We start from the raw sequence: 22,937 nt of genomic DNA, 5'->3' as shown, positions 1-22,937 counted from the left end.
GTAGCAGATCTTAATTAGAAAGGTTTAGGATTCAAAGAAAAAACGAAGTGTGATCCCTGAAACTGCGCTGTTTCTCCTGCTCGTTCTCTGAGACTCAGTATACCATACGTCCCGGAAGAGAGAGAACTTCTGCATCCCTAATTCTGTTTCCTGTTATAAAACTAATGTTTTACGCCCCTTGTGGCATGTATTTCAAGTAAGTCCATTGTCCAAGTAGAATTGTGTCAGATTTAGGTACTAGCAAAGGATAATCTGTGTCAGATCTGTACAGATTTGCATTGTGGTTTAGTAAGTTTTGACCTGATTTGTCCCTGCTTTGAGGCTGAGGACAGCTTGGGGTCAGCCCCCATTAGAGCAAATTGGGGCAACAGAAAACTCACCTGGAGCGGGGCTCCAAGCGGGACAGACTTCGGTCTTTGCCCAAAACATATGTCGAAGACATGAATCATTTCTAGCATAAGTATTTAGATTTAACCTACATGTGTCATTCTATTAAAAGAAAAAGGGTTTCTGTTCAGTTAGGTCAAATTACAGCTCCCATATCAGATACTTGCATTTAAAGGTGTCAGTGGAAAATTCAGGTCTATAAAGCAAGGACTGCGAAGACAGGAGAGCCTGCCCTTGGCGAGCGCAGGGTCTGCAGCTGACTGGGACGGGCAGGAAGGGCACAGCAGCAGGTGGAGGGAGAGCACGGCAGAGGTGCGGTGCTGGGAGAGACCACCAGCCCAACGGCAGGATCCTGGCAGCCGGGGTGGGCTTGGGGTCGGTGGGAGGCCGGACCCTGGTGGGGCCTTTCTGTAAATGTGTCCATTCAGCAAACACAGCTGAGCACCTTTGTGTCCCATACCTGCCTAGGACACACAGGAGGAAATAAAGAGGTGAAAAATCTGTGCAGGTACCAGCAGTGTGGTGCATGCGTGGACAGCAGCGGTGAGGGGAGCTGGTCAGCCCGGGGGACGGGCAGTGGCCCAGCCGGGGGAGAGGCGCGTGGTAGTTTTATGTCACTAATGAAGCTCCTTGGCCCTTCCTCTTGGCATCTGTGGTTCCCTAATGCATGAGGCCTGCTTCCCTTTGTGTCTCAGACATTAGTTATTTACATTGGAGTCTTCAAGAAAGAATTTGATAGGTTATAAAATAACTGGGCACTCCAGACTTTGCACTTTGTTGAGCAGTAAGTCATCAGCATGGACGTCTGTAATAAGGAAGTGGGTGGGCTCTGGATCCTGGCTTTGCTTCGTGCTGTGAGGTGGCCTAGGCCTCTGGGTATACTGGGCGCCCAGCCCCGGTGGCATAGCGGGGGCCTCATGCCATCAGAGTGGGCTGTTGTTTGCTGCATCACTGCGAGCCACAAATTGTAGGAATGTGTAACTGGTGTGTCAAATGCATGAGTTGCTACTGCTCAGGACAGGACTTAGTAAAAAGTTTATCCATTTCAAGAAAAACACCAGTGAAGAGTAGCACAGATCAGCCAAAGCAGGCCCGGCTCATGGTCCCAAGGTTGGGCCCGGGTGGCCCTGGGCATTCATCTCCACATCCTCCTCTTCGTCCTGAAGAGCCCGCGCTGTCTGCTGTGCTTGCCCCAACCCAGGTATCAGCGTGGAGCTGGACTTCGAAGACAGTGCGGAATCTGGGGGAAGGGTATCCACGCCCGTCTTGGCGTGGGCCCTCACTCCCCCATCGTTCTCGGCACATCTCTTGGGTACAGCTCCAGTGACTCTCTTCACCTCCCGAGTAGCGTTTCTTCATCTGCAGAGTGGAACAGTGGCATCCCCCGACCCCAAGGCCTGGCTGTGGTATTGGGTGGCACCGGGTGAGCCCTGGCACTCCGCGGGGAACACACTGAATCAGCAGAGCAGTGCTGGCGGCAGCTGCCCTGGCACCCCATTCTCCCCAGGCCAAATTCAGGTCCCAGTTAGTGGAAACTCCTTGCTGGCAGCTTCATTTCCAGGAGAAAGGCCACGTATGACTCAGCTAAAACCTTGCCAGGTCACGCGGTTTTCTCAGAGGCCCCCAGTGCCCAGCATGGGGTCCGGGCATTGCCAGAGCTGCCCTCGTCTGACCCCTGGCCACTACTGCAGGCCAGCTGGTGTGGGGGTCCAGTCTGTGTGAGCAGGCGGCGGCCCCGCCCTGACAACACGTGTCAGCCTGGCGTGGGCTGACTGGAGCACATGTTCTAAGAAGACAGGGTCAGCTCGGTGTTCCCTCGACTCCCCGAATTGTCAATGGTTTTACAGGGGCACAGTCGCCCCAGTTGTCTGCTTTCAGGATGTGGCTCGATACTGACCCGGAAGCCGCCGCCATGGGTGAGCCCTGCTCTCGCTCCCACTGCTTCCTGGCTCGGCCTGTCTGGGCCGGAGACCTGCCTGCCTTCCCTGGGTTTCCTTCTGGGGCACAGGGCGAGGGCGCAGGTCTGCAGGCTCAATCTGACTGCGCACCCCTGCACCTCCTGGCCTGTCGGGCAGAGCGGAGCCTGCGCCGTGCTGCTGTGGGCTTGTCCTGAGTCTGCTCTCCGCCCCATCAGGCTTTGGTCCTTTGCAGCGTCGTCGAATATGAAGGCTCCAAGTGGGCTCTTCTGTGGTTGGCCAGCCTTGGCCCAGTCAGGACAGATCCTGGCCGTGAGAAGGGCCACCTCAGGCTGGAGGGGCTACCCTAGACCTCGTGCGTCTCCACAGTGGCTTGTGAGGTCAGGGAGGCACCAGCCAGGCCGAGCCCCCTGTCAGCAGCAGGAAGAGTCTCCTAAAGGGCTCTGACCTTTCTAACAGGAGCCAGAGAAAGACAGTGCCAGGATGGGGCCCGGCGTACAGCTCCCTGCCAGCTGCCCCCCACGGGCGTACTCTGTGGCTCAGGCCAGGTTCCAGGAGAAGTCACCCCCCAGCCTCCGTGTCTTTGTATGAGACTTCATGACCCACCCTGGCCAGCGCCGAGGGCTCTCACACTGAGCCCAGGGTGCTGGAGACACTCACACACGGACTTAGGCAGTAAGACACTAATTTGGCCTTATCAGGAATCTGGATGGGATTAGAGGAGAGAATCTCTATTACATGCTGGGAAAACCAGAAGCTAAACCTCTAATTGACTGCCCTGTCTTCTCCCAAGATGACTTTGCCAACAGCGATGAGAAGTCGTCGCGTCATTGGAGGCTCGCTTTCTGAAATCCCACGCTCCGTGGCAGGTGACAGAGAGCCTCAGAGAAAGGCGCCCCGCCTGGCAGGCCCTGCTTCCCTTTCTCGCCAGATGCCTGGAGAAGCTCTGCTTTTGGGGCATTTTCAAACCAATCAGAGTTGGGGGAAAATCCAGCCCCTGTCTCTGGGCGCTCCAGTTCCAGTGATGGCCTAATCATCCCAGAACTGGTCCTTAGAGCTGGGGGGCGGGGGGGCTTCTGGCCTGGCCATCTAAGGAAGGCAGCTGCAGAAACGGCGATGTTGTGTGGTGCGGAATGGGAAGAGGGGGACTGGGCCTCGGGGTGGCCCTCGGCCCAACGCTGTGGGCCCGACCCTGATACATTCCTAAGCCACGGCCATTCTGGCTTGGGGCACGCTCTCCTGTCCACTGCGTGGCCAACAGAATGAAGCAGATGGGAAAGGTGAAGATTTGGATTTTGGGCCTTACAGGAAGGCCCCATCCCGGCTGGGCTGTTGGGGGGCTGCTTTGTGCTCCCTGTTCCCGGCGCTATTGGGGATGGACACAGGCCTCGTCTGAGTCTCTGCATTTGGGACCATGGATCCTGGGACCCAGCTTGTCTTCGTGAGCCTCAAGGTCTCGGAAGTGCCACTTCTGTGGAGGTTTCTGAGGCTTCCTGGGGAAGTAACACAGCCTTGTGCCCTGGAACCCTGACCACACTTATCTTAGGAAGCGCAGGCAGCGTGGGGGCCAGGGCGCCTGCTAGGCTCCTGGAAGGCAGAACAGTGGCAAAGCCAGACAGCCCCTCTAGGGGCTTGCCCCAGGGCCTCCGAGCCACCCACTGGATAGGGAACTTGCCTGTCCTGCCATATCGCCGCCCCGTGCAGTTTGTGGCAGGACTCTGTCCCAGGAGGTCCTTGAGGGACCACAGGGTGAAAATAGTGCGAAGACCAGTCAGATAAATGCAGGGGGAAAGGAGGTCTTCAGAATTGCTTAGAGTCTCAATCCCCCCAGGCAAAAATAAACAGGCGGCTGAGCCTCCCAGCTGGAAATACCTACTGTGCTCTGCCAGTGAGGCCTAGGCCAGTCGGAGTGGGGGCGGGGCGGCCGCCACTGACCTCCCTCCTGCCTGCCCGGCTGCTCCTGACCCCAGTCTCGGCTCCGAGGCTCACACACACATACCTGCCCTTAGTTTCTGTGATGTTCAGTTGTTATTGTGACCACAACGTTCTGTTGTTATGGAAGTATCTCGAGGACTCTACCTCAAGGATCTGGACATAGTTCTGCTCCAGTAGCTGCTAAATGAGTTTATCTCCCCCCAGTATCTCACTGTTAACAGTCTCTCTGGGTGTTGGATATATTTTTCTCAGCAAAACTTAACATTATTTCCATAATGTAGGAAGTTATGTCGCCCTCTTTACACACTGTGTATAGATATGACAGACGTGGTTCTTCTGCCTTTGACTTTAAATCCTGGGTCCTGTGGAGGTTCAGGTCTCGGGGCCCTGCTGCCAGCCCCGGTCACATCCTCCCTGGGGGCCTCCTGCACTGGGCTGAGGGCCAGGGACCAGCAACAGGACAGAGCCGAGGCTCAGGGTTTCCAACTTAACGTGAAAGTTGCAATGAGAACCCCCTGCCCAGAAGGCGCCAGTGGAAACCATCGCAATTCAGTAAATGGTGCTAAATGCAAAGGGAGCCCAGGGTCATCTGGTGGGTCACTTTGGGGGTTTAGTGGGTGCTTGTGCACCTCCCCACTCTTCTGAGGCCCCCCACTAAAGCAGGGGTCCTGGCACTCGGGCTGAACAACAGAGGCAACGAGGAGTTCCCCGTGGTCCCGCGGCGACCGTAGTGAGCACATGGCATCTCATCTCAGCACCCCACACCCGCCCTCAGAGGCTCCCTCAGTGCCCACACCTCTCAGAGTTCTGGAAAGCCTCCAGGTCCACCACTTTCCAGCCCTGCAGGGCATGTGTGCTGTGTGCGTGGAGCTGCCAGCGCTGCGCTGGGCCAGGTGACGCGTGCTCGCTCTGTGCCTTTGGTCATAGGTCACCTGCTGACTGCGCAGGTGAGGGATGATGGTGCTTTGGGCAGCCAGGGTGAGTGTGACTTGGGGATGGAGGGGGCACAGTGAGGTGGGTCTGCTGTGTGTGTGAATGACAGCTCGCCTTGGCAAGGTCACGCTGGGGCCTGGTGCTCTTTGCATGCCTATGCTCCCTTGTGGTCCTTGCAGGCCACAGTGGCGGCCTGAGGAAGCTCCTTTTAGCGCCCCTCCCTGCCTCTTCCTATTACATCACCAGCGGGAGTATCCGAGTCCAGGGCCTTGTCCCAAGGCCCATGTGGCCCAAACAGCATTTGCTGAGTGATGCATTCAGTGGGGTCTCTTGGACAGCACCTGATGGGGCAGAGGGCAAGGTGTGGCCACCCCACCAGGCCGCACGAGGTCAGAGCACCGACAGACTGGGCCTCGCTGTCTGAGGACGGACCTCTGCTCACTGCTGCCCCGAACTTCTGTTAGTGGAAAGGGCGACTTGGAGTCTTGTGATCAGTGACCTCTGCTCTCTGCTTTTCAGATGTTCCTCCTGCCGATCAAGAGAAGCTTTTCATCCAGAAGCTGCGTCAGTGTTGCGTCCTCTTCGACTTTGTTTCCGATCCGCTGAGCGACCTGAAGTGGAAGGAGGTGAAGCGCGCGGCCCTGAGTGAGATGGTGGAGTACATCACCCACAGCCGCAGCGTGGTCACGGAGCCCGTCTACCCGGAGGTGGTGCACATGGTGAGCGCAGTGGCCTCCACACAGCCCTGCACACGTGGGGCCAGGCGTCTCTGGGGCTGCCCGAGGCTGCGGCAGCCATGGGCGCTCCTGGGACCGCGTGCCCTGTGTTAGCGCACTTAATCCTCACGGCGCCTGCGGGCAGACAGGCTTAGTGCCCAGCATCTGTTCATCTTAAATGTTTCATGTTTCTTCTAATGTTGAACACGAGCACATGTAGCACATGCAAAACTGAGATATGACACTTGTCTGCATGTGTGCAGGACAATTCTGGCGATGGGGCAGAGCCCAGCCTGCCAGCCAGACACCCAGCCCTAGTGGTGGCAGCGCGGCGGCAGCTGCACTCACCCCAGAGCTGCAGTCCTCTGTGGGCTCACTCTCCCAGCTCGGCTCCAGGTCCCGCCCTGCTGCCGCTGCCAGAGGCATCTCACACCATGTTGTCACCGAAACCTTGTTCATCGTTCCCTACGGCGACTCCGGGTCTGTTGGGTCTTGTGGCCACCTTAGCACTTGTGCTCCCAGTCCTGGGTCTAGCCTCAGTCCCGGGCTTCGTTTCCCTGCCCCTCACATCCCTGGTTTTCCCCAGAATCGCGCCTCAGAGTTTGTTGGCTGTGTCTGACTGGCCTGTTGACCTGAAGTCTGCTCGTGGCTTCCTGTCGTGTGTGCACTTTGGAAAAGGAAAGTGAGGGGTTCTCAGGACTTGTCGCCTCATAAGCTGAGGTCAGCTCCAGTGTGCTCTTTGACCTTCAGGCTCAGCACTAGCAGCCTGGAACCAGCGGGCTGCCAGGCTGCGCTGCTCCCCATCGCCGCGGGGCCACAGGCCCAGCTTAGCCGTGCGCGGCCACGGCAGCGGGCAGGCCTGTCCCCTCTCTTTCATCTCACCCGCCTTGCTCTGGAAGGCTCCCAAGCCCCAGAATCACAAGACAGAGCCTGTAATGTCTTTGGTCCTTTCCCAGCACTTTTTACACCCGCTTGGATCTTTTTGTGCTGCAGGGTGAGGATGTAATTTAACTTCCTTCCAAAATAGTTGAAAAAATCATTTCTGCTATATCATGTATTGAATATTCTGTTTTCCCCACTGATTTTTCCCCCCACTGATTTTAAATGTTTCATTTTTTTTTATTTTCAAGCTGTGTGCATCAGTGCAGCACGTTGCACTCCCTGTGTAGGTTTACTGTATATTAATATCCATGTTTCAGACTCCTTGGCAGCCAGCCGTCCCCAGTCTGCCTCTTCACCGAGGGAAGGCTCATGCAGAGCATCCGGGGCCGCCAGGGTCTGGGGGCCTGGTCCAGAGCATGGCCAAGGTTCTGGACTCGGCTCTCATTTGCTTCTCATGGTAGCAGTGCACGGCCAGGTCCACAGAAGACAGAGAGCCCCAGAGACCCCTTTTGGCCAGGCCTCGCCGCCCCTCTCCCTGGTACCGCCGTCTCTGCGTCAACTCCCATCCCGACGACTCTGTCCAGGGCATCAGCAGCTTGCTCTCTGATGCTCTTGACACACACCTTCTGAGTGTCCGCAGCAGCCGGCGAGCAAGTTCAGTCGCCAGCCAGGCTCTGCCCACCCAAGGCTGCCCTCTTGGCAGGGGCAGGCCTGGTGTGCGCCCACCAGTGCAGCACTTGAGCAGATAGGAGGCTGTGAAGGGCGGGCCACAGGGGAGTGGACAGCATGCAAGGCATCGCAGGCAGGCAGGAGGCACAGACTATCCCAACGTGAGTTTCTGCTCCGTCAGAGGCAGAGGGGTAGGGCCCTTTAGGCTTGGGGTTCTCTTTGTAGTTGTTCTGCTGGCAGGTCAGGGAATTGCCAGAAGCCACATGGAAAGGAGTGTGGTGGGGCGGCCTTAGCAGTGGCTCTGACCTCTCAACAGAACTGGACCCCATCCCTGGACGCATCTGGGCCCACAGTGGCCGGTGGGAAGACCTGGCCTAGGTAGTTCCACTTGGACGTGATGCTCTGCGCCCAGTGCCCCGGGGTGCTCGCCACCCAAGCCGCCAGCTTGGCATTTTCTCTCAGCGTTCTTCAAAGACGTGCGTTTCTGTGCCGAAGAATCCAGCACCCTGCAGATGTTGTGCTGCTGATGCTCCTTCTTTCAATATATTACCTGTTAGACAGGCTGGGCAGCTCTGTGGTTCATAACAGCTGTGTCCAGAAATAATTCACATTCTGTACAACTCACCCACTCAGAATGGACAGTTCCATCATTATATGTTATGAGGCGTGGGTTTCCATCACCACATCTCGAGTGATAGCATGTTCATCCCCCAGAAAGAAGCCCGATAATCCCATACCCACGGACGGCCACTGCCCACTTCCTGGCCTGCCCAGCCCCACTCACCTGCTTCTCTGTCCTGCCTGCTCTGGGGTTGAAATGGTATCATGGGGGCCGACTCCTTCCATTCAGCATCACATTCCAGGTTTGTCTGCGTACCAGCACATGTCAGTACTGTGTATCCCTGAGCAGATCCCCATGTTGCGTGGCTCTCTACCCCCCACTTCCCACTGTCCTTTGGCAGCGTGTGCACCTTCTGCTCCCTGGCAGTCGTGAATCACGCTGCCAGCATTCACAGCGTCTGTGCGGACACGTGTTTTTGCTTCTCTTGAGCATCTAGAAGTGAACAGCTGGGTCTCAGTCAGCTCTGCTCTTGAGGTTTTGAAGGCCCTCCAGGCGGTTTCAAGAAGCAGCTTGCCTTGGGACAGCCACAGCTGCCAGCCTCAGGGCCCTGTCTTCACTCCGACCTTTGTCACATCCCTCTGTGGTGCCGCCTCCGGTGGGTGTGAGGGTGTCTGGTGCCCGTGGGGCAGCCTGCCCTACACCATGCACCTTGCACAATGCCCCCGGTGCTTGATGTGGCAGAGCCTAGCAGAGCAGCTGCCTGCCCTCTCGTTAAAGCAGAACAGCTGGGGTTCAGCGGGATGAGGACGGAAGGGAGCAGCACCCAGCAGGGAAGCTCTGACCTCTAGATTCTCAGGCCTGAGTTATGTAAGCACCATTATCTCTTAATTTCCACCGTATTTTAAATATAACTAGCCGTCTGCTTTTTTCCATTAAATTATCTAGGTAGCCTGACTCTTAGAGTCAAGCCACTGAGTGCAAAACCAAGGCATCATGTGGGCGCCTATCTTAGAGGAGTGCCCTGGGCTCGACGACAGAGCCCAGGCTGGTTATTCAGAGCAGTCCTTTGCAATCATTTTCTCAAAAACTGGAGAAAATGAGAATGTCAGGTTAAGGAAAATAACTGACAGCCTTCAGGGATTTGTGGCCGGCGGTGGGGGCGCCAGCCCTCCTGTTGATGGCGGCAGTGAGTGGACGGGGCTTAATGCACAGTAGCAGGCGTCTGCACTGGAAGGTCAGCACCGTCCAGGGACCAGCCTCTTCCAGGGGGGAGCAGTTTCTGGTGCCACCGGACCACCCCAGAGCAGGAGCACACACACCGTGCAGATACCGGGCTGAGCAGGCAGCGCCCCCAGGGATTCAGGCTCCACTTGCCGGTCTCGGTGCAGCATCAGGAAGCCACAGCCGCCCGCAAAGGCTGTTTGCTCCCTCCCTTTCCAGTGCCACTGCAGGGCTGCTGTGCGGGGCCTGCATCCCCCCGAGGGGATGGTAACGAGAGTTGCCAGAGTACAGAGTGGTGCCACTCCTGCTGGGTGTGGTTTTGTTTTGAGAAATGTTATTTGAGTTATTTTATGAAATAATATTGTTTTTAAAAATTAGTTATTTTTAATAAATGTCCTTTATTAAAATACAGTGAACTTAATGAATTAACATTTTTTAATTTCTTTGGCTTAATTTCCAATATAGTCAGTACAAATAGATGTTAACTCTCATAAACAAAAGCCATTCTGGATCCTCAATAATTTTTAGGTGTTTACAGGTGTCCAGTGACCAGAAAGCCCGAGAACCGCTTTTCCCAAAGAGCTGCTCGAAGGCCATGGCCTCGCTCCGTCAGGGGCTTGTTGGAAAGGCCTGGTCTGGGGCCACAGCCGCCTTCACCCCTGCCCAGGTCATACTTAACGTGCCAGAGGGTCAAGGGTAAATGCTTGGAGTCACCTTCCTGCACTGAGCTGAAAGCCCATGGGCACTGGCGCCTTCCCGGTGGGCGCTCCTGAGATGGCACCGCCATGGCCGGTGCACGTCCACTGCATGCCCAGTTGTGTGCAGAGACAAGGACGCAGACAGGCCTTTGTCCTGGGTGGGCATGACCCACACGCCGCAAGAGGAGCTGGCCGCGAACAAGCCACATCTGTGTGTGGTGGCTGAGTAGGGACAGTGGCCCTCAAGAGGCTGGCTTGTCAGGAGGGACTGGTCAGGCTGTGACAAGTAGCCACCCTGGGGTGGCTGGGTTGTGTGGCTTTTCCCTTGTCACGTTCCATTCTTATCATTGCAGAAGAAGTTTTTAATGGTCATGTACCATGTTTGTCATAGACAAGCCCTGAGGGCAACAGCTTGTCGCCTGACACTTACCCACCTGCTGCAGCGCGAGCCAGGCACTTGCGAGGCTTCGTTCAAGCCAGCATTCTCTAGTGAGGGCTGAGGGGCTTTTCTGGGTCCTTGGGGACAGTCTCCCCAGAGCCGGCATGCGTGCCCTGTGCCCAGTGACTTGGGACACCGCCCTGTTCTTGTGCCTGTCCCTACTGAGGGCGTGGGATAGTGCTGCTGTGGCAGCCAAGACGGCCTTTTTGAGGGAGAGGACGGGATGCCTGACACTCGGGTAGGCATGAGAGTCAGGGAGCCTCGGTGGGCTGCACCTTTACTTCAAGTAACGCTTCAGACCTGGCAGTCCCCTTCGCTGGAGCTCTCACTGGCCTAGCACATCAGTCCTTGGGGAGGAGAGCACAGACTGTCACAGGTGCAGCTTCCGGCCATGCGGAGGTGGCTCGCAGGAGCGCAGCCCGCGCGACTTGAGAGCGCGACTTGAGAGCTCATCCCTTCGTCTTGTTTGATGTTTTAAATTGTGAAAGCAGAGTGAGAGGCATCAACAAAGAAAGCCCCTCCCCACTTCTACCTACACTTCCAAACAGCCAGCTTCTGTGTATGTTTGTTTTTCCAAAAAGCTTCAGAGAAGCTGGGGTGACTGAGGTGTCCGCTGTCCAGATGGTGATGTCTCCACAGATGTCACATTGTTGAAATATGCACTTAATTTTTCTTAAAGATTTATTTACACATGTGTACAAGAGCTGGGGTGCAGGCCAGACATGTGGGAGTGAGAGGACTCTGCAGAGACAAGAGTGGCGAGCAGAATAGGCGGATCCACTGAAACCTACTGCTGAGAGGAGCAGCGGGAAGACAGGAGAGGTCTGCTGTGCCCTGTGGGTCAGCTCCCTGGTGGGGGATCGAACTCAGGCCACAGTGATTGGCACTAGCTTGATAGTGCTGAGACATAACCCCTTGCACCACCAGGGAGGCCCAAAACATGCACTTTAAATCACGCCTCAGTGGTGCTGGTTTGTTTTGTTTTGTTTTCCTAAGCTGACAGGTATTTCTATTCAGAGGGCACAATGGAGAAATTACTTCAAAGCAAAGAACTTTGTGAATGAGGTTTGGAAAATTATGACCTACTGAATATCTTTCCCCATCATTTTTAATTAATTTTGAATTTGCAGACAGCAGAATTCACCCTTTGCTTACCAAGCCTCTATGAGACATGTGGCTACCACCATGGTGAAAACCTCAGACCGTTTCATGCCCCACAACTTCCGCTCCATGGTACCCCCAGCTGGGCCCCTGCGCCCCTGGATGCACCAGCCATTGGCTGTAGTCGCCGTGGACACCTAGGTGTCCCCCTGTTCCCTTAGGGAGGTGTCAGAGCCGCCTGTGGTTGGCCCCGGTTCAGGTTTTGAAATAAAGCTGCTACCAGCGTTCGCTCAGAGCTTGAGGACAGGGGTTTTTGTTTGGTCCCTGTAGGCACACCCGTTGGGCAAGTTTCCTAAAGCCCCGTACCCAACAGGCTCTGCCCCCGCAGCGCCCGAGGGCCCCTGCACCTCTGCCCCGAGCATCCATTCAGGTGAGATGCGCAGAGGAGTTCCATCTTGTCTACCATCGGCGTGTCCTCCTCGGGAAGCGCCTGTCCATGTCATTGCCCATTTTAAGCTGGGTTATCTGTGTTCCTGTTACTGAGTCTGTGGCTCCTGTGCACGCTCTGGCCCGCGTGGTGTGTGAACATTTTCTCTGTGGCTTATCTTTTCTGACAGTGTCTCTGCTAGTTGTTTGCTGAGATGAAGTGTAATTTACAAGGGTTTCTTTGAAGAATGCTGCTTTTGGTGTCATGCCTAAGAAGCCTTTGCCCCCCACCTCCATTCAGGTCTCTGACCCGTGGCCGAGTATCAATTCTCGGTACGTGGGTCTCTGTCCTCACACCCTGCTCGCTAGAAGCCACTTGCTAAAAATGCTGACCATCTCCCCTGGGCTGCCCGGGCACCTTGGTGGGCACCGGCTGGCCTGTCTGGGCCTGAGCCTGGACTGCAGGCTCCATGCACCAGCACCACACTGTCCTTGTCGCTTCATGCTGATTTTGAGGTGAGCAGGGGTCCCAGGCCTGCTCTGTCTCAGGACCATGCGGCTCTTGTGTCAGCGCCCGGACCTGCAGGGGCGTCGGGCCTGGGGATGGCTGTTGCCTTAGCAGCCTCTCCACCCATGAGCACAGCATCGTGGCTCCTTCACTTCCACTCTGTTATATTTTTTAGAGCCTATGCCTGTATTTTTAGACTCATAAGTTTAAATTACTTCCATGTCTGGTGCTGTTGTAACTAGAGCCGTTTGTGTATTTTTTACTCCTAATTGTTTATTGTCTCTCCTTGCAGTTGTCAGGTTTTGCTTCGCACTGTTTTTGCATCAATATTGGTGTGATTTATTCATTGATGGTGCCTTTATCGCTGTGGAATGGCCCGCACCTGTGACGGGCTGTGCCGTGGGCCCGCCCTGGCAGAGGCCCGGTAGCCGCGGGTCTCTCTCCTGCCCATGCCCTAGATCCACAGCATCTCTGTCGAAGATGGCACGTAGGCGGCATGTAGCTGGGTCTTGCTTTCTGTTCCGTCACAGGCTCTGCCTTTTGAAGGGGTGTTCAGGCTGCGCACCTGTGACGCAAGTGCCGGCGCCTTTGGGCTTGATTGGGCCATTTTGCTGGTTTTTTCTTCCTCCCACCTGGTCTTGTTTCCTTTCCTTCTCTTCCTGCTGCCTTTTGGCTCAGTTGGATTTTTATGATTCCACTTCATCTCCTTTGTTGATTTTTAATAACTATTGTTTGATCTCATTTATTGAGCTTTTCTAGAACACATCTTCAACTCTCTGGGTCTGGTGTGCTTCACCTCAGGCCTGCCACCAGCGGGCACCAGTCACCTTCTCTGGCCTCCTGTTCTTGTCAGGCATTTACTTCTTCCTGTGTAACAAGCCCCACAGCGTACTGGGTTTTTTCCAAGTTATCTTTAAAAAGATAAGTTTTAAAATTAAAAATGTGAAGCCTTTTGTACTTATCCAGGTAGGTAACATGCTGCTATCCCCGCTGACCGTGCAGACGTGCGCGCTCTGGGTCGGCCGCCCTCCCGCTCGCACGGGCTACTGCCGGCGCGGTTTTCCTGTGTCTGCACAGAGCGTCTTCTTGCCTCTGACTTTGGAAGATGCGCTTGCTGAGCATAGACTCCATCGCCAGCCTTACCCGTTAAAGAGGCTGCTCCACTGCCTTCTATCTCCCCTCCTGCGCGTGCGCCTGTGTCCGCCTGGCGTGGCCGCTCCCCTGGCGGCTGCTGGGGTTGCTTTTCTCTCCTTGTTCTTTCTCAGCAGGCTGATGAGGGCGTGACTGTGCACAGCCTTCTTTGGCTCATATTTGGAGTTTGTTTATAGTTTTCATCACATTTGGGGAAGCGTTTGTCTTGTAGATTTGTTCTGCCCCCGCCCCTCACCCTTAGAGGCTCAGCCTCGGGCACTCCTGCCCCAGCTCTGTCCCTTCTTGGCCTTGTTTCCTTCCTTCCTTTTCCTTCAGTGTCGTTTGCTCTCCCTGCGTCCACAGGCCCTTCCTGCACTTTCTCATCTGGTGGTAATGTCCTTCCAGTAGCTTCCATCTCACACATGGTAGTCTGCTTGTATCTTATGTCCTCGTGTGTCACCTGACTTCTGAACCCAGAATATGTCTGATGCCCTTGTCACTCATGTTAACATTGTGTGGGTTCCAGGTCAGCTCAACTGATTGTTTTTGCTTCTTATATTAAAGCATATTTTCCAACAGGGCCCCTGAGTCAGCACACTCCCCTCATTGGGTAGTTGCATACTTATGTATTTTTATTAGTTCTTGAGATTGTTTTGAGGTGCAGTTCAGTTACCTGCAAACACAGTGTGGTCCTTTTGGTTCTTGCTTTTAAGACGTGCTCCGGGGGGCCAGATGCTAGTAAGTCTCCCCTCCCTGCACTCACCCGCTGGCCACTCAGCTTCCAAGCCTGGCGTGTTCAGGGTGGTCTGGACCGTGGCCCAGAGCCACAGGGACTCTGGCTCTTTACTCCCCACTGCTCGGACAGGCTGCTCCCCATCATGCCCAGTGCCCAGGGAATCGGGGTTTCTGGCTGAGTTGGTAGTGGCAGGGCGAGAGCTCGGCCTGGCCACTCTGGCCTTTCCCTGGTTGTTCCCATGGCCTCTTGCAGTCCCCTCACACAATCATGCTGCTCGCTGTTCCGTGGAATAGTTGGGGTCTCCGCAGTCTCTGGAGTTCTCTCTCTGGGCAGCTCCCTCCTCTTCGTGACCTTGCCTTGACAGTCCTTCCACTTTTCTGCGGGCTCCCCCAGCCTCTCCCTGGGCGTCCCACCCAGGCTGTGGGTGGAGGCAATGGTGGGGCTCACCATGATCGTTTCCCATCACCCAAGGACCTCCACGCTTCACTGCCTGGAATCCAGGATCTCAAAACCATAGTTCCCTGTTTTTGCAGCTTGGGGTTGTTTCAGGAAAGGTCAGTTCCATCCATCACTTCATCTTGTCTGTGAACATTAAGTCTCTGCTTTGTTTGTAAGAGGCACGCATCCACGCAGGTGGTCCAGCGCGATCCTAGCAGGTGCTGGGTGGGGGCGACCATGTCCACACGGCTGTGCGTGTCTTGGCAGTGTGAGGCGGCCCTGGTGCTTGACCGTATATGTGACTATGAGTGACAGGTACCTGACTCTGAAACGTTCCTTTCCAATTTTTTATATCATGTGGGCTGCAGAATATATAGTTTTGCTATTCTAAAGCAATCTTAAACTTTCTCACATTTTACTGCAAAAAAGGATCTCACATTTTACTGCAAATATCTTGGAATGTAAGTGGTAAAATCTGCCAGCAGCTGTACAGTTATTCACTGTAAACTTCAACTTCTTTGCTTTGAGGGTTTACATAACAAATTATCGGGGAAACTTCATTCAGCATCTATGTCAGCCCCTCCAGCACAGAGTGAACAACTTGAGAGAAGCCTCCAGAGCCACTGTTGCCTTTAATCTTTAATGACACTGATGAACTGAATGTCCTGTATCCCCGTACTGCTTAGCTAGTATCAGTGAATGTTCCATTCTTGAATTCAAAAATAAAAATTAAAAACTGATAATGATTATAAATGACTAGCATATTTTATGCTAAGATGGTACTGTCCATTTAGTTGTGAAATAGTGATAAAGCATTCTTTGTTTGAAAACTTGAGAGTAAATTTCCTTTACTAACTATTCTACAGATATTTGTAGGATTTTATTTCCACGATATCTTTTAACTGTTATGAACATATTTGAATGATTGCAAAAATAGCAAGCTATTCAAAATAAGAATTTAATTTATAGCTCTTTTTTAAATATCATATCTATTTTGGAGTTAAAGCTGCAATCTTTGAAAGCAGTGCTGGAGAGGAGCCCACCTCCCTGGCGTGCGTGTTCCCCAGAGCCTCATTCTGTGCCTGGCATGCGATGGGGCCTGAGAGGGGGCCCCCAGGAGGAAGACCTTAACCCAGGGCCCCCCCCTCAGCCACCCAGATATATTGGAAGCAAATGCCACTGGGGAAAGGAACATCATGATAGAATATCCTGAAATTGGGGAGACTGCCCCTGAAATTACAGTACCACTGAGAGCTAAGGTTGATTTTAAGTGTTCAGGTAATTTCTTGGTTTTGCAGTTACTGAAGTCACTAATGGGAGCTTTCCCAGAGGAGCCACTTACTCTCTGCAGGGTTTGTGTACCTACTGTGTGCAGGTGCGAGACATTCAGTGGTGAGTGGATCGGGCCTCTCAGCCCAGGTGACAGGGACAGGACTCTGTCCCCAAAGCCGATTTGAACTCACCTCACATATAAGGGGGGACCATTTTTTTCCCTTGAAGATTGTTGCTAGGATTTTTATTACTCCCCTATGTTTTGTTACATTCATTGATTTCAGGAAAAGCCTGATTAAAGTGTTTCAGACTGTATTCAACATGTAATTGCTTTGCAGCAGAGAAATCGCACCTCTGTAGAACGATGGCTATGGCCTCCCACGCTGGAGACCAGAAGCTTCTGCAGCTATTCGGTGCCTTTGCCAGGGTCTTGGTGGGCTACGTTGAGGCCCGTAGCTGTGCCCGAGGGCCCCCTGCACCCCTTAATGAAGGGCTGCTTCTGAGAAAAACACTTTGCCAGACCAGTGTCTGAGAAGCACTTACTGAGCTCCAGGCTCCCACACACCTGGGCCCCACCAGCCCTTGTAGGTGCCGGCCGCCCTTCCCCAGCTTCAGTGCCTGCCCGAGTTCTCAGTTGTTCAGTTGGGGCATGGGGGTGGTGCGGCTTTTTACGTTGATGGCAGCTGTGGTGTGTGGCCTGTGTTGGTTTTTTCAGGTATATCATTTTCAAACAAATAACAATTTTTATTTAAAAAAATGTAGATCAAATTAAAGAGTTTTGGCACAGCAAAAGAGACAATAACCAAAACAAAGAGAAACCCCACCAACTGGGAGAAAATTTTTGCATCCAACACTAATGATAAAGGACTGATCACAAAAATCTACAAAGAGCTGATGAGACTCAACAAAAACAAAGAAAATAATCCAGTCAAAAAATGGGCAGAAGAGCTAAAAAGAAACTTCTCCAAAGAGGAAATACAAATGGCCACCAGGCATATGAAAAAATGTTCAACGTCACTTGCAATCAGGGCAGTGCAAATCAAATCTATAATGAGATACCATCTCACACCAGTGAGAATGGCACATATTTAAAAAAACTAGCAACAACAAATGTTGGCAAGGATGTGAAGAGAAAGGAACTCTCCTGCCCTGCTGGTAGGAGTGCAAACTGGTCCAACCACTATGGAAAGCTGTGTGGAGATTCCTCAAACTCCTAAAGATAGAGCTTCCATATGATCCAGCAATTCCACTCCTAGGTATTTACCCAAAGGACACAGAAACAGTAATTCCAAAGAGCACCTGCACCCCTATGTTTATAGCAGCACTGTTTACAATAGCTAAGCTTTGGAAACAACCTAAATGCCCAAAAATAGATGACTGGATCAAGAAGATGTGGTGCATATACACCATGGAATATTACTCAGCATTCAAAAAAGATAAACACATGCAATTTGCAGCAACATGGATGGAGCTGGAAGGGATCATGCTCAGTGAAATAAGTCAGAAAGAAAAAGAAAAATACTGGATGGTCTCACTCATAGCAGGAATCTAGAAAACCTAAATAAGGGACCAGGAAAAAGAATAACTATAAGAAAGAAAAAAATCAAAATCAACAAACAACTATGAACCAGAGACACACTTTGGGGGGGTGGCGGGGAAAGGAGAGATTGGGGTCAAAATCAGGGGGTTGCAATTGTATGGGGAATATAAAAATTTAAAAAAATTAAAAAATAAAATGTTACATTACTCTGGGGAAAAAAGTCAATAAACTGCTTGCCAGTTAAAAAAAAAAAATTTTAAAAATGTGGATACACTTAAACCCCCAGCTCCCAGGAATTCAAATCTTAGCTACGCAGCTCTGGAACCTACTGTTCTGTTACTGGAGCGTGACCTGGGTGGGCTCAGCTTTATAAATTTTATTCACGTGAATAAATAGCAGTAGACAAACGTGTGTGGTTTTGTCCCTTTTATATCAGAAAGAAGGAAACTGCCCACACCAGCGCCTCCCACCCTCCGGTGCCCCTACCTCTTTCAGGTTTGGCTTTGTTAGTTCATCTGCTTTGAGTCCCTTGTATTCCCCACATATGTGAAATCATCCAATATCTGTCCTTGTCTTCCTGGCTAGTTTTGCCTTGCATAACCCCCACGAGATCCTTCCATTTTGCTGCAAATGACAATATTTCAAGTTTCCTTGCAGCTGAACAGTATATCATGGGTATAGACCATGTTTGCGTGATTCAGTCTTCTGTCAGCAGGGACTTCGGTTGTTTCCGTGTCTTAGCTGTTGTGAATGATTCTGCATATAGTTCTTCGAGTTGGTGGTTTCTGGCCCAAGAGCAGGGTCAAATAGCGTGTATATCTCCCCGCTTTCAAGAACAGTCCTGGCCGCTTCCAGAATAGCTGGACCAGTTTACATCCCCGGCAGTGGGAGGGCTCCTCTCTGCCCACATCCTCTGACACTCGTTCTGCCTCGCAGCCATGCGGCTCTCCAGACCCTGAACTGGCTGAAGGGCCCTCGTTCTCCTTGTCACTGGTCTGGAGTGTGTCCCATGCATGCACCCACGCCGCTGCTCTGTCCCACACGGTGGTCTCCCCTCTGCGCCTTGGCCATGATGGCCATGGTGAGGGGTGGCTCATGAGCACACTGAACCCAAGATGAGAAGGCGGTGAGGGCAGGTCCTCCTGGCGGCAGGCATCCTGCATGGTGCCCCGGTGCAGAGAGGTGGCTTTACAGTCCAGGCTCCTGCTTCTTGCTGAGAAGGGGTCCTGAGGTTGGGGACGGTCCCCCAAAGCCAGGCAGCTTTCCGCCCGGAACTTGAGTCTGGCTGTGTCCATGCACCAGGGCAGTGCATCTGCGATTTCAGCACCTCGTATCAGACACTCCTGGACTGCAGAGACCTGTGGCTCTGGCTCTGTGGCACCAGGGTGGCCGCGCAGCATGCTCCCCCTCAGCACCGACATGGGCACCATGGCTCCTGGCTAAGGTAGCCCCCAGCACTTTTGAGCCAAGGAGTGTTGCTAGACTGGAACCAAGGAGCAGTGTGAGGTGCCTGCTGTTTGCCTTCTCTTCTTTTTCCCAAATTCTGGCTCTTGGCGTGTGTGGCCCGGTCTTACTTAACTGCCGCCATCTGCGTGCTGAGAAGGGTGCAAGGAGACTGCAGTGCAGCGCTTCATAGCCGCAAAAGAGATGGCTGGCCGGTAGCAAGGCCCCTGGACGTTGGGTGAGGCCCCTCCCCGTATGGCGACAGGACCTTGTGTGACAGCACAGGGAGCCGTGCCCAGCCAGCTCCTGGCTGGGTGCTGGGGACCGGCCCTCGCTGACCCAGGGCTGGGCAGCGGCTGGGCTTGCTCAGCCCGATTACTGGGGATCCCAGCAGTCCTGCCAGACGACTGAGCCACTAGCAGGGAGACTAGCCGATGAGCTCACCAAAGCCCCAGTCGCAGGCCCTGCAGAAGCTCTGCTGTTCCTGTCCACAGCGGAGCTCTTCCTCGAGGAAGCTGCAGCTTTGTTCTTAGGACTTCTCAGCTGACTGGACAAAGCCCCCCACACTCTGCAGGTGACTCCATTCCTTAAAGTCAGCTGATTATGGGAGTTAACCACCCTCGGGGGCTGAACCCCGCGGGCTGCCATGCACATCTCCTAGCCTTTGCCTGTAACCGTCAACTGGGAAATCCTGCCCTCCCCCCGGCCCCCACTGTCACCTGTGTTTGTGGCTTCCCCACGGGCAGCACTTTAGCCCCAGACACTGAGAACCTGCCCCTTTGCCCCCAGAGGCAGCCTGGCCAGTGAGGGCCTAAAGTACAAAGGAGGGGAAAGCCCCAACAGAGGAGGGCAGCCACCGTGCATCTGCCCCGTGCTTCCTGGGCCCACCTGTGTGGCATGGCCACTGGGCAGTGGTCAGTGCCACGATGGCCCCTCCAGAAGGTGATTGTGCCTTCTGTCCAAGTGTCCAGCGCCATCTCTGAGCCGCCCCCTTGGGTGACCCCACAGCATGTCTCACCTGCACTACCTCGTGTAGCCAGGGGGGCACTGTGCCCACATCACAGGCTGCTCCCACATACCCCTGCCCCCACCCCCCAGGCTTCCAGGAGAGCCGTGCTCTGTGTGTGGTCACATATGTGTGACCTGGGGACACCCTGGACCCTCACCTCCCAGAGAGCAAAATCCCCCCCCCCCTTTAAAAGAAACAACCCCGTCCACTGGACCCTCCCTTCCTGCACCCTCTTCCCTCCTGGTGACCCCAGTTCTATTGTCAGAGGCCACTGGTTTATTTTCATTTTGTGTTGTCCATGCATCTGCTTTGTTTCCTTTTTATTTGAGCACCTGTACATAGGTGAACTCATCCAGTATTTGTCTTTTGCTTCCTGATATACCTCCTCATGTACTTCATGTACCACACACATACACACACACACAAGCTCCTCCACTGGGCTGTCAAGGGTGATCTCATTTCATCCTGTTGCTGAGCGGTGCACCCCCACGCAGGCCATCTCCGCCACCCCCCGCCCCGTAGGGTTACTTGGTTTCCACAGCTCAGCTGCTGCAAGCATCGCTGTGTGATTCTGTGACTTGATGGTGCGTCTTCTTTGGCTGGGTACCCAGAAGTGGGATTGCTGGATCACATGGTAGATTTTAATTTATGGAGGAAGAGCCACACGGTGTTCTGGACAGTTCCCCCGGTTACCTCCCCAGCGGTGCCTGGGCTGTTCGCTCCACATCCCTGGCAGCACCTGTTTTCAGGGACCTTTTGATGACAGTTCTCACAACCCCCACCCCTACCACCCACCCCATGTGTCGACTGGCATTTCCCCAAGGAGGAGGAGCACATTTCCATGGGCCTGCCGGCCTCTGTATGTCCTCTTTGGAGAGGTGTCGATTCAGATTGTCTGCTCTTTTCATTTGGCGGGAGGCTGGATGGGGCGGGGTGCGCGGGCATTGAGTTAGGTGAGCTCTTTATGAGCCTTGGATTTAAGCCCTATGACGACATGTGCTATGTGCAAGCACCTTCTCTCACTCGGTAGACTTTTTTTTTTTTTTTTTTTTTTTACTCTTTTTAGAAAAAAAAATTCTCTTGAAAGTTTCGGATCCTCTTCCTGGGAAACCACACACTTTCTCATTGGGTTCAAAGGCTTAGATATCCCAGGGCCATTCCAGGGTCTCTGCTCACAATCTGCTCTCAGTTCCTCAGCAGCAGCTGAACTCCTACTTGCTCAGAGGCCTGGATCAGGGTCCTGTCCTTGCAGCCGCCACGGCCTTCTCCTGGCAGAACTGAGCACTTGCTCAGTTTCCAGCCAGGCTGACCTCAATTGTGCGCCCACAGGCCCCAAGGGGCCACTCAGAAGGAGGCTCTCCCCCAAGCCTTATACAGCCGCAGTCCGCAGGAGGTGGCCCCAGAAGGGCTCCCTGCGCTAGAAGCTCGACAAACACCAGCTGAGTGTGAATTTGGCCACAGCTCAAATCACTTGGAGACAGGGTTGCTTTTTTTTTTTTTTTTTTTATTTTATTTATACAAGCACTGGGTACAGTCAAAAGCACAGGAGGGCGAGAGAATTCACCAGAGTCAGAGCGGAGCGCAGAGAAGGCAGACTGACGAAATACACTGCTGAGGGGATCAGCGGGCGGCAGGAGAGGTCTGCGTGCCATGTGGGACCCTCGCCCGGTGGCCGGGGATCAAACCGACGCTGCAGAGGCTGCAGGCAGCTTCACAACCCAGCGCTCAACCGCTGCGCCACTGGGGAGGCCCCAGAGAGAGGGTTGCTTTTAAGGACACTTGAACCAGCCTCAGTTTAAGCTTGGAACCTGGTGGAACCCGTGGCACCTGGAGCTGTTAGCACAGCCTGGGAGAACCAGCTGCTCCCCTGGGGACCCGCTGGGCCCTGCCCCTTTCCTCTACATGGGCCCTGCCTATTTTCTCTTTCTCTTTCCATTTTTTTTCTGCTTTCCTTTCCCTTTATCCCTCAACCTTGCTGGTCCTGAGTGTTTCCTATGTGAATTTTAAAATTTGATTTCTCATTTCTCTTTTTAACTTTAAAAAGAAGAGTTTCTCTTCCAAATCTCCCATGAGGCGGGGAGGCACAGCTGACCAGCGGCTGAGTCCATTGCACTCTCTGCCAGGAGTGCCGCCTGGGGGGCGGCTGCCCACTGCTCAATGGGCCAAGGGGTCAGCTGGGGAGGGCAGCAGCCAGCATTAGCCCAGGCATTCAGATTTTCACCTCTCTTCCAGCTCCAAGGATCCTGGGAACCTCAGCTGGTAACTGGGCTTCCTGACTTGGCAGTTTAGCCTCACGTACCCCCATTTCTGGGAACACTGTGGGGGCAGAGGGTACAGAGTCTGGCCTGGGGCATACTGGATTTTCCCTGGTGGCCGGCCCACGTCTGGGTGGTTGCCCCAGTAACACAAAACCAGAAGCCTTGGCCACCAGGAAGAAGGCCATGGTCACCTGGGCAAGCTAACTAGTCAGCCACATGGTGGGCATCCTGCGCAGTTCACTGACCAGGTGGATAGTGCACTCCACATCTGGCTTCTGGCAGGGCCACCTGCAGTGCTTTCGGATTCTTAGATTGGGCTCCAGGAGCTCTGACTATCCCTGCTGCCCCTGCTTAATGGCCAGCCCACTGCACTGGGCCAGCACATTGTGCCCAAGTCAACTGTTGATTCTTTCACAGCGCAGAAGCTTTAATCTGACATCATTGGTTTTGCTTTCATTTCCCTTTCCATCGGGGTGGAGTCACCAAAGCCGTCTCTAAGGCTGATAACGTGGAAAATATATGTTTTTGTCTATGTATTTTATGGTTGGGTCTTACTTTCAGGTCTTTCATCCATTTTGAATTTATCTTTGTGTCTTGAGTTAAGAGTGATCCAGTCTCATTCTTTTACATGTGTCCAGTTTTCCCCACACCATTTGTTGAAGAAATTACTCCACTGTATGGTCATGACACCTTTGTCTTAGATTAAGTGTTGATATG

General features: G+C 53.6%; 1 protein-coding gene across 1 annotated transcript in view; it reads left to right on the top strand.

Annotated features, from left to right (window-relative positions):
* The window catches only part of PPP2R5C (protein phosphatase 2 regulatory subunit B'gamma), a gene marked incomplete at both ends in the record, with an annotated part of 69,732 nt that overhangs the window by 15,588 nt on the left and 31,207 nt on the right, over positions 1-22,937 (top strand). Inside the window, 1 exon segment of the mRNA XM_084240816.1 lies at positions 5,691-5,890. Within this exon segment, the coding sequence (XP_084096942.1) occupies positions 5,691-5,890 (200 nt within the window).

Source organism: Talpa europaea, assembly GCF_964194135.1.
Source record: "Talpa europaea genome assembly, chromosome: 8".
NCBI lineage: Eukaryota > Metazoa > Chordata > Mammalia > Eulipotyphla > Talpidae > Talpa > Talpa europaea.
Note: the sequence above shows the minus strand (reverse complement) of the source record. Positions and strands in the feature narration are given on the sequence as shown.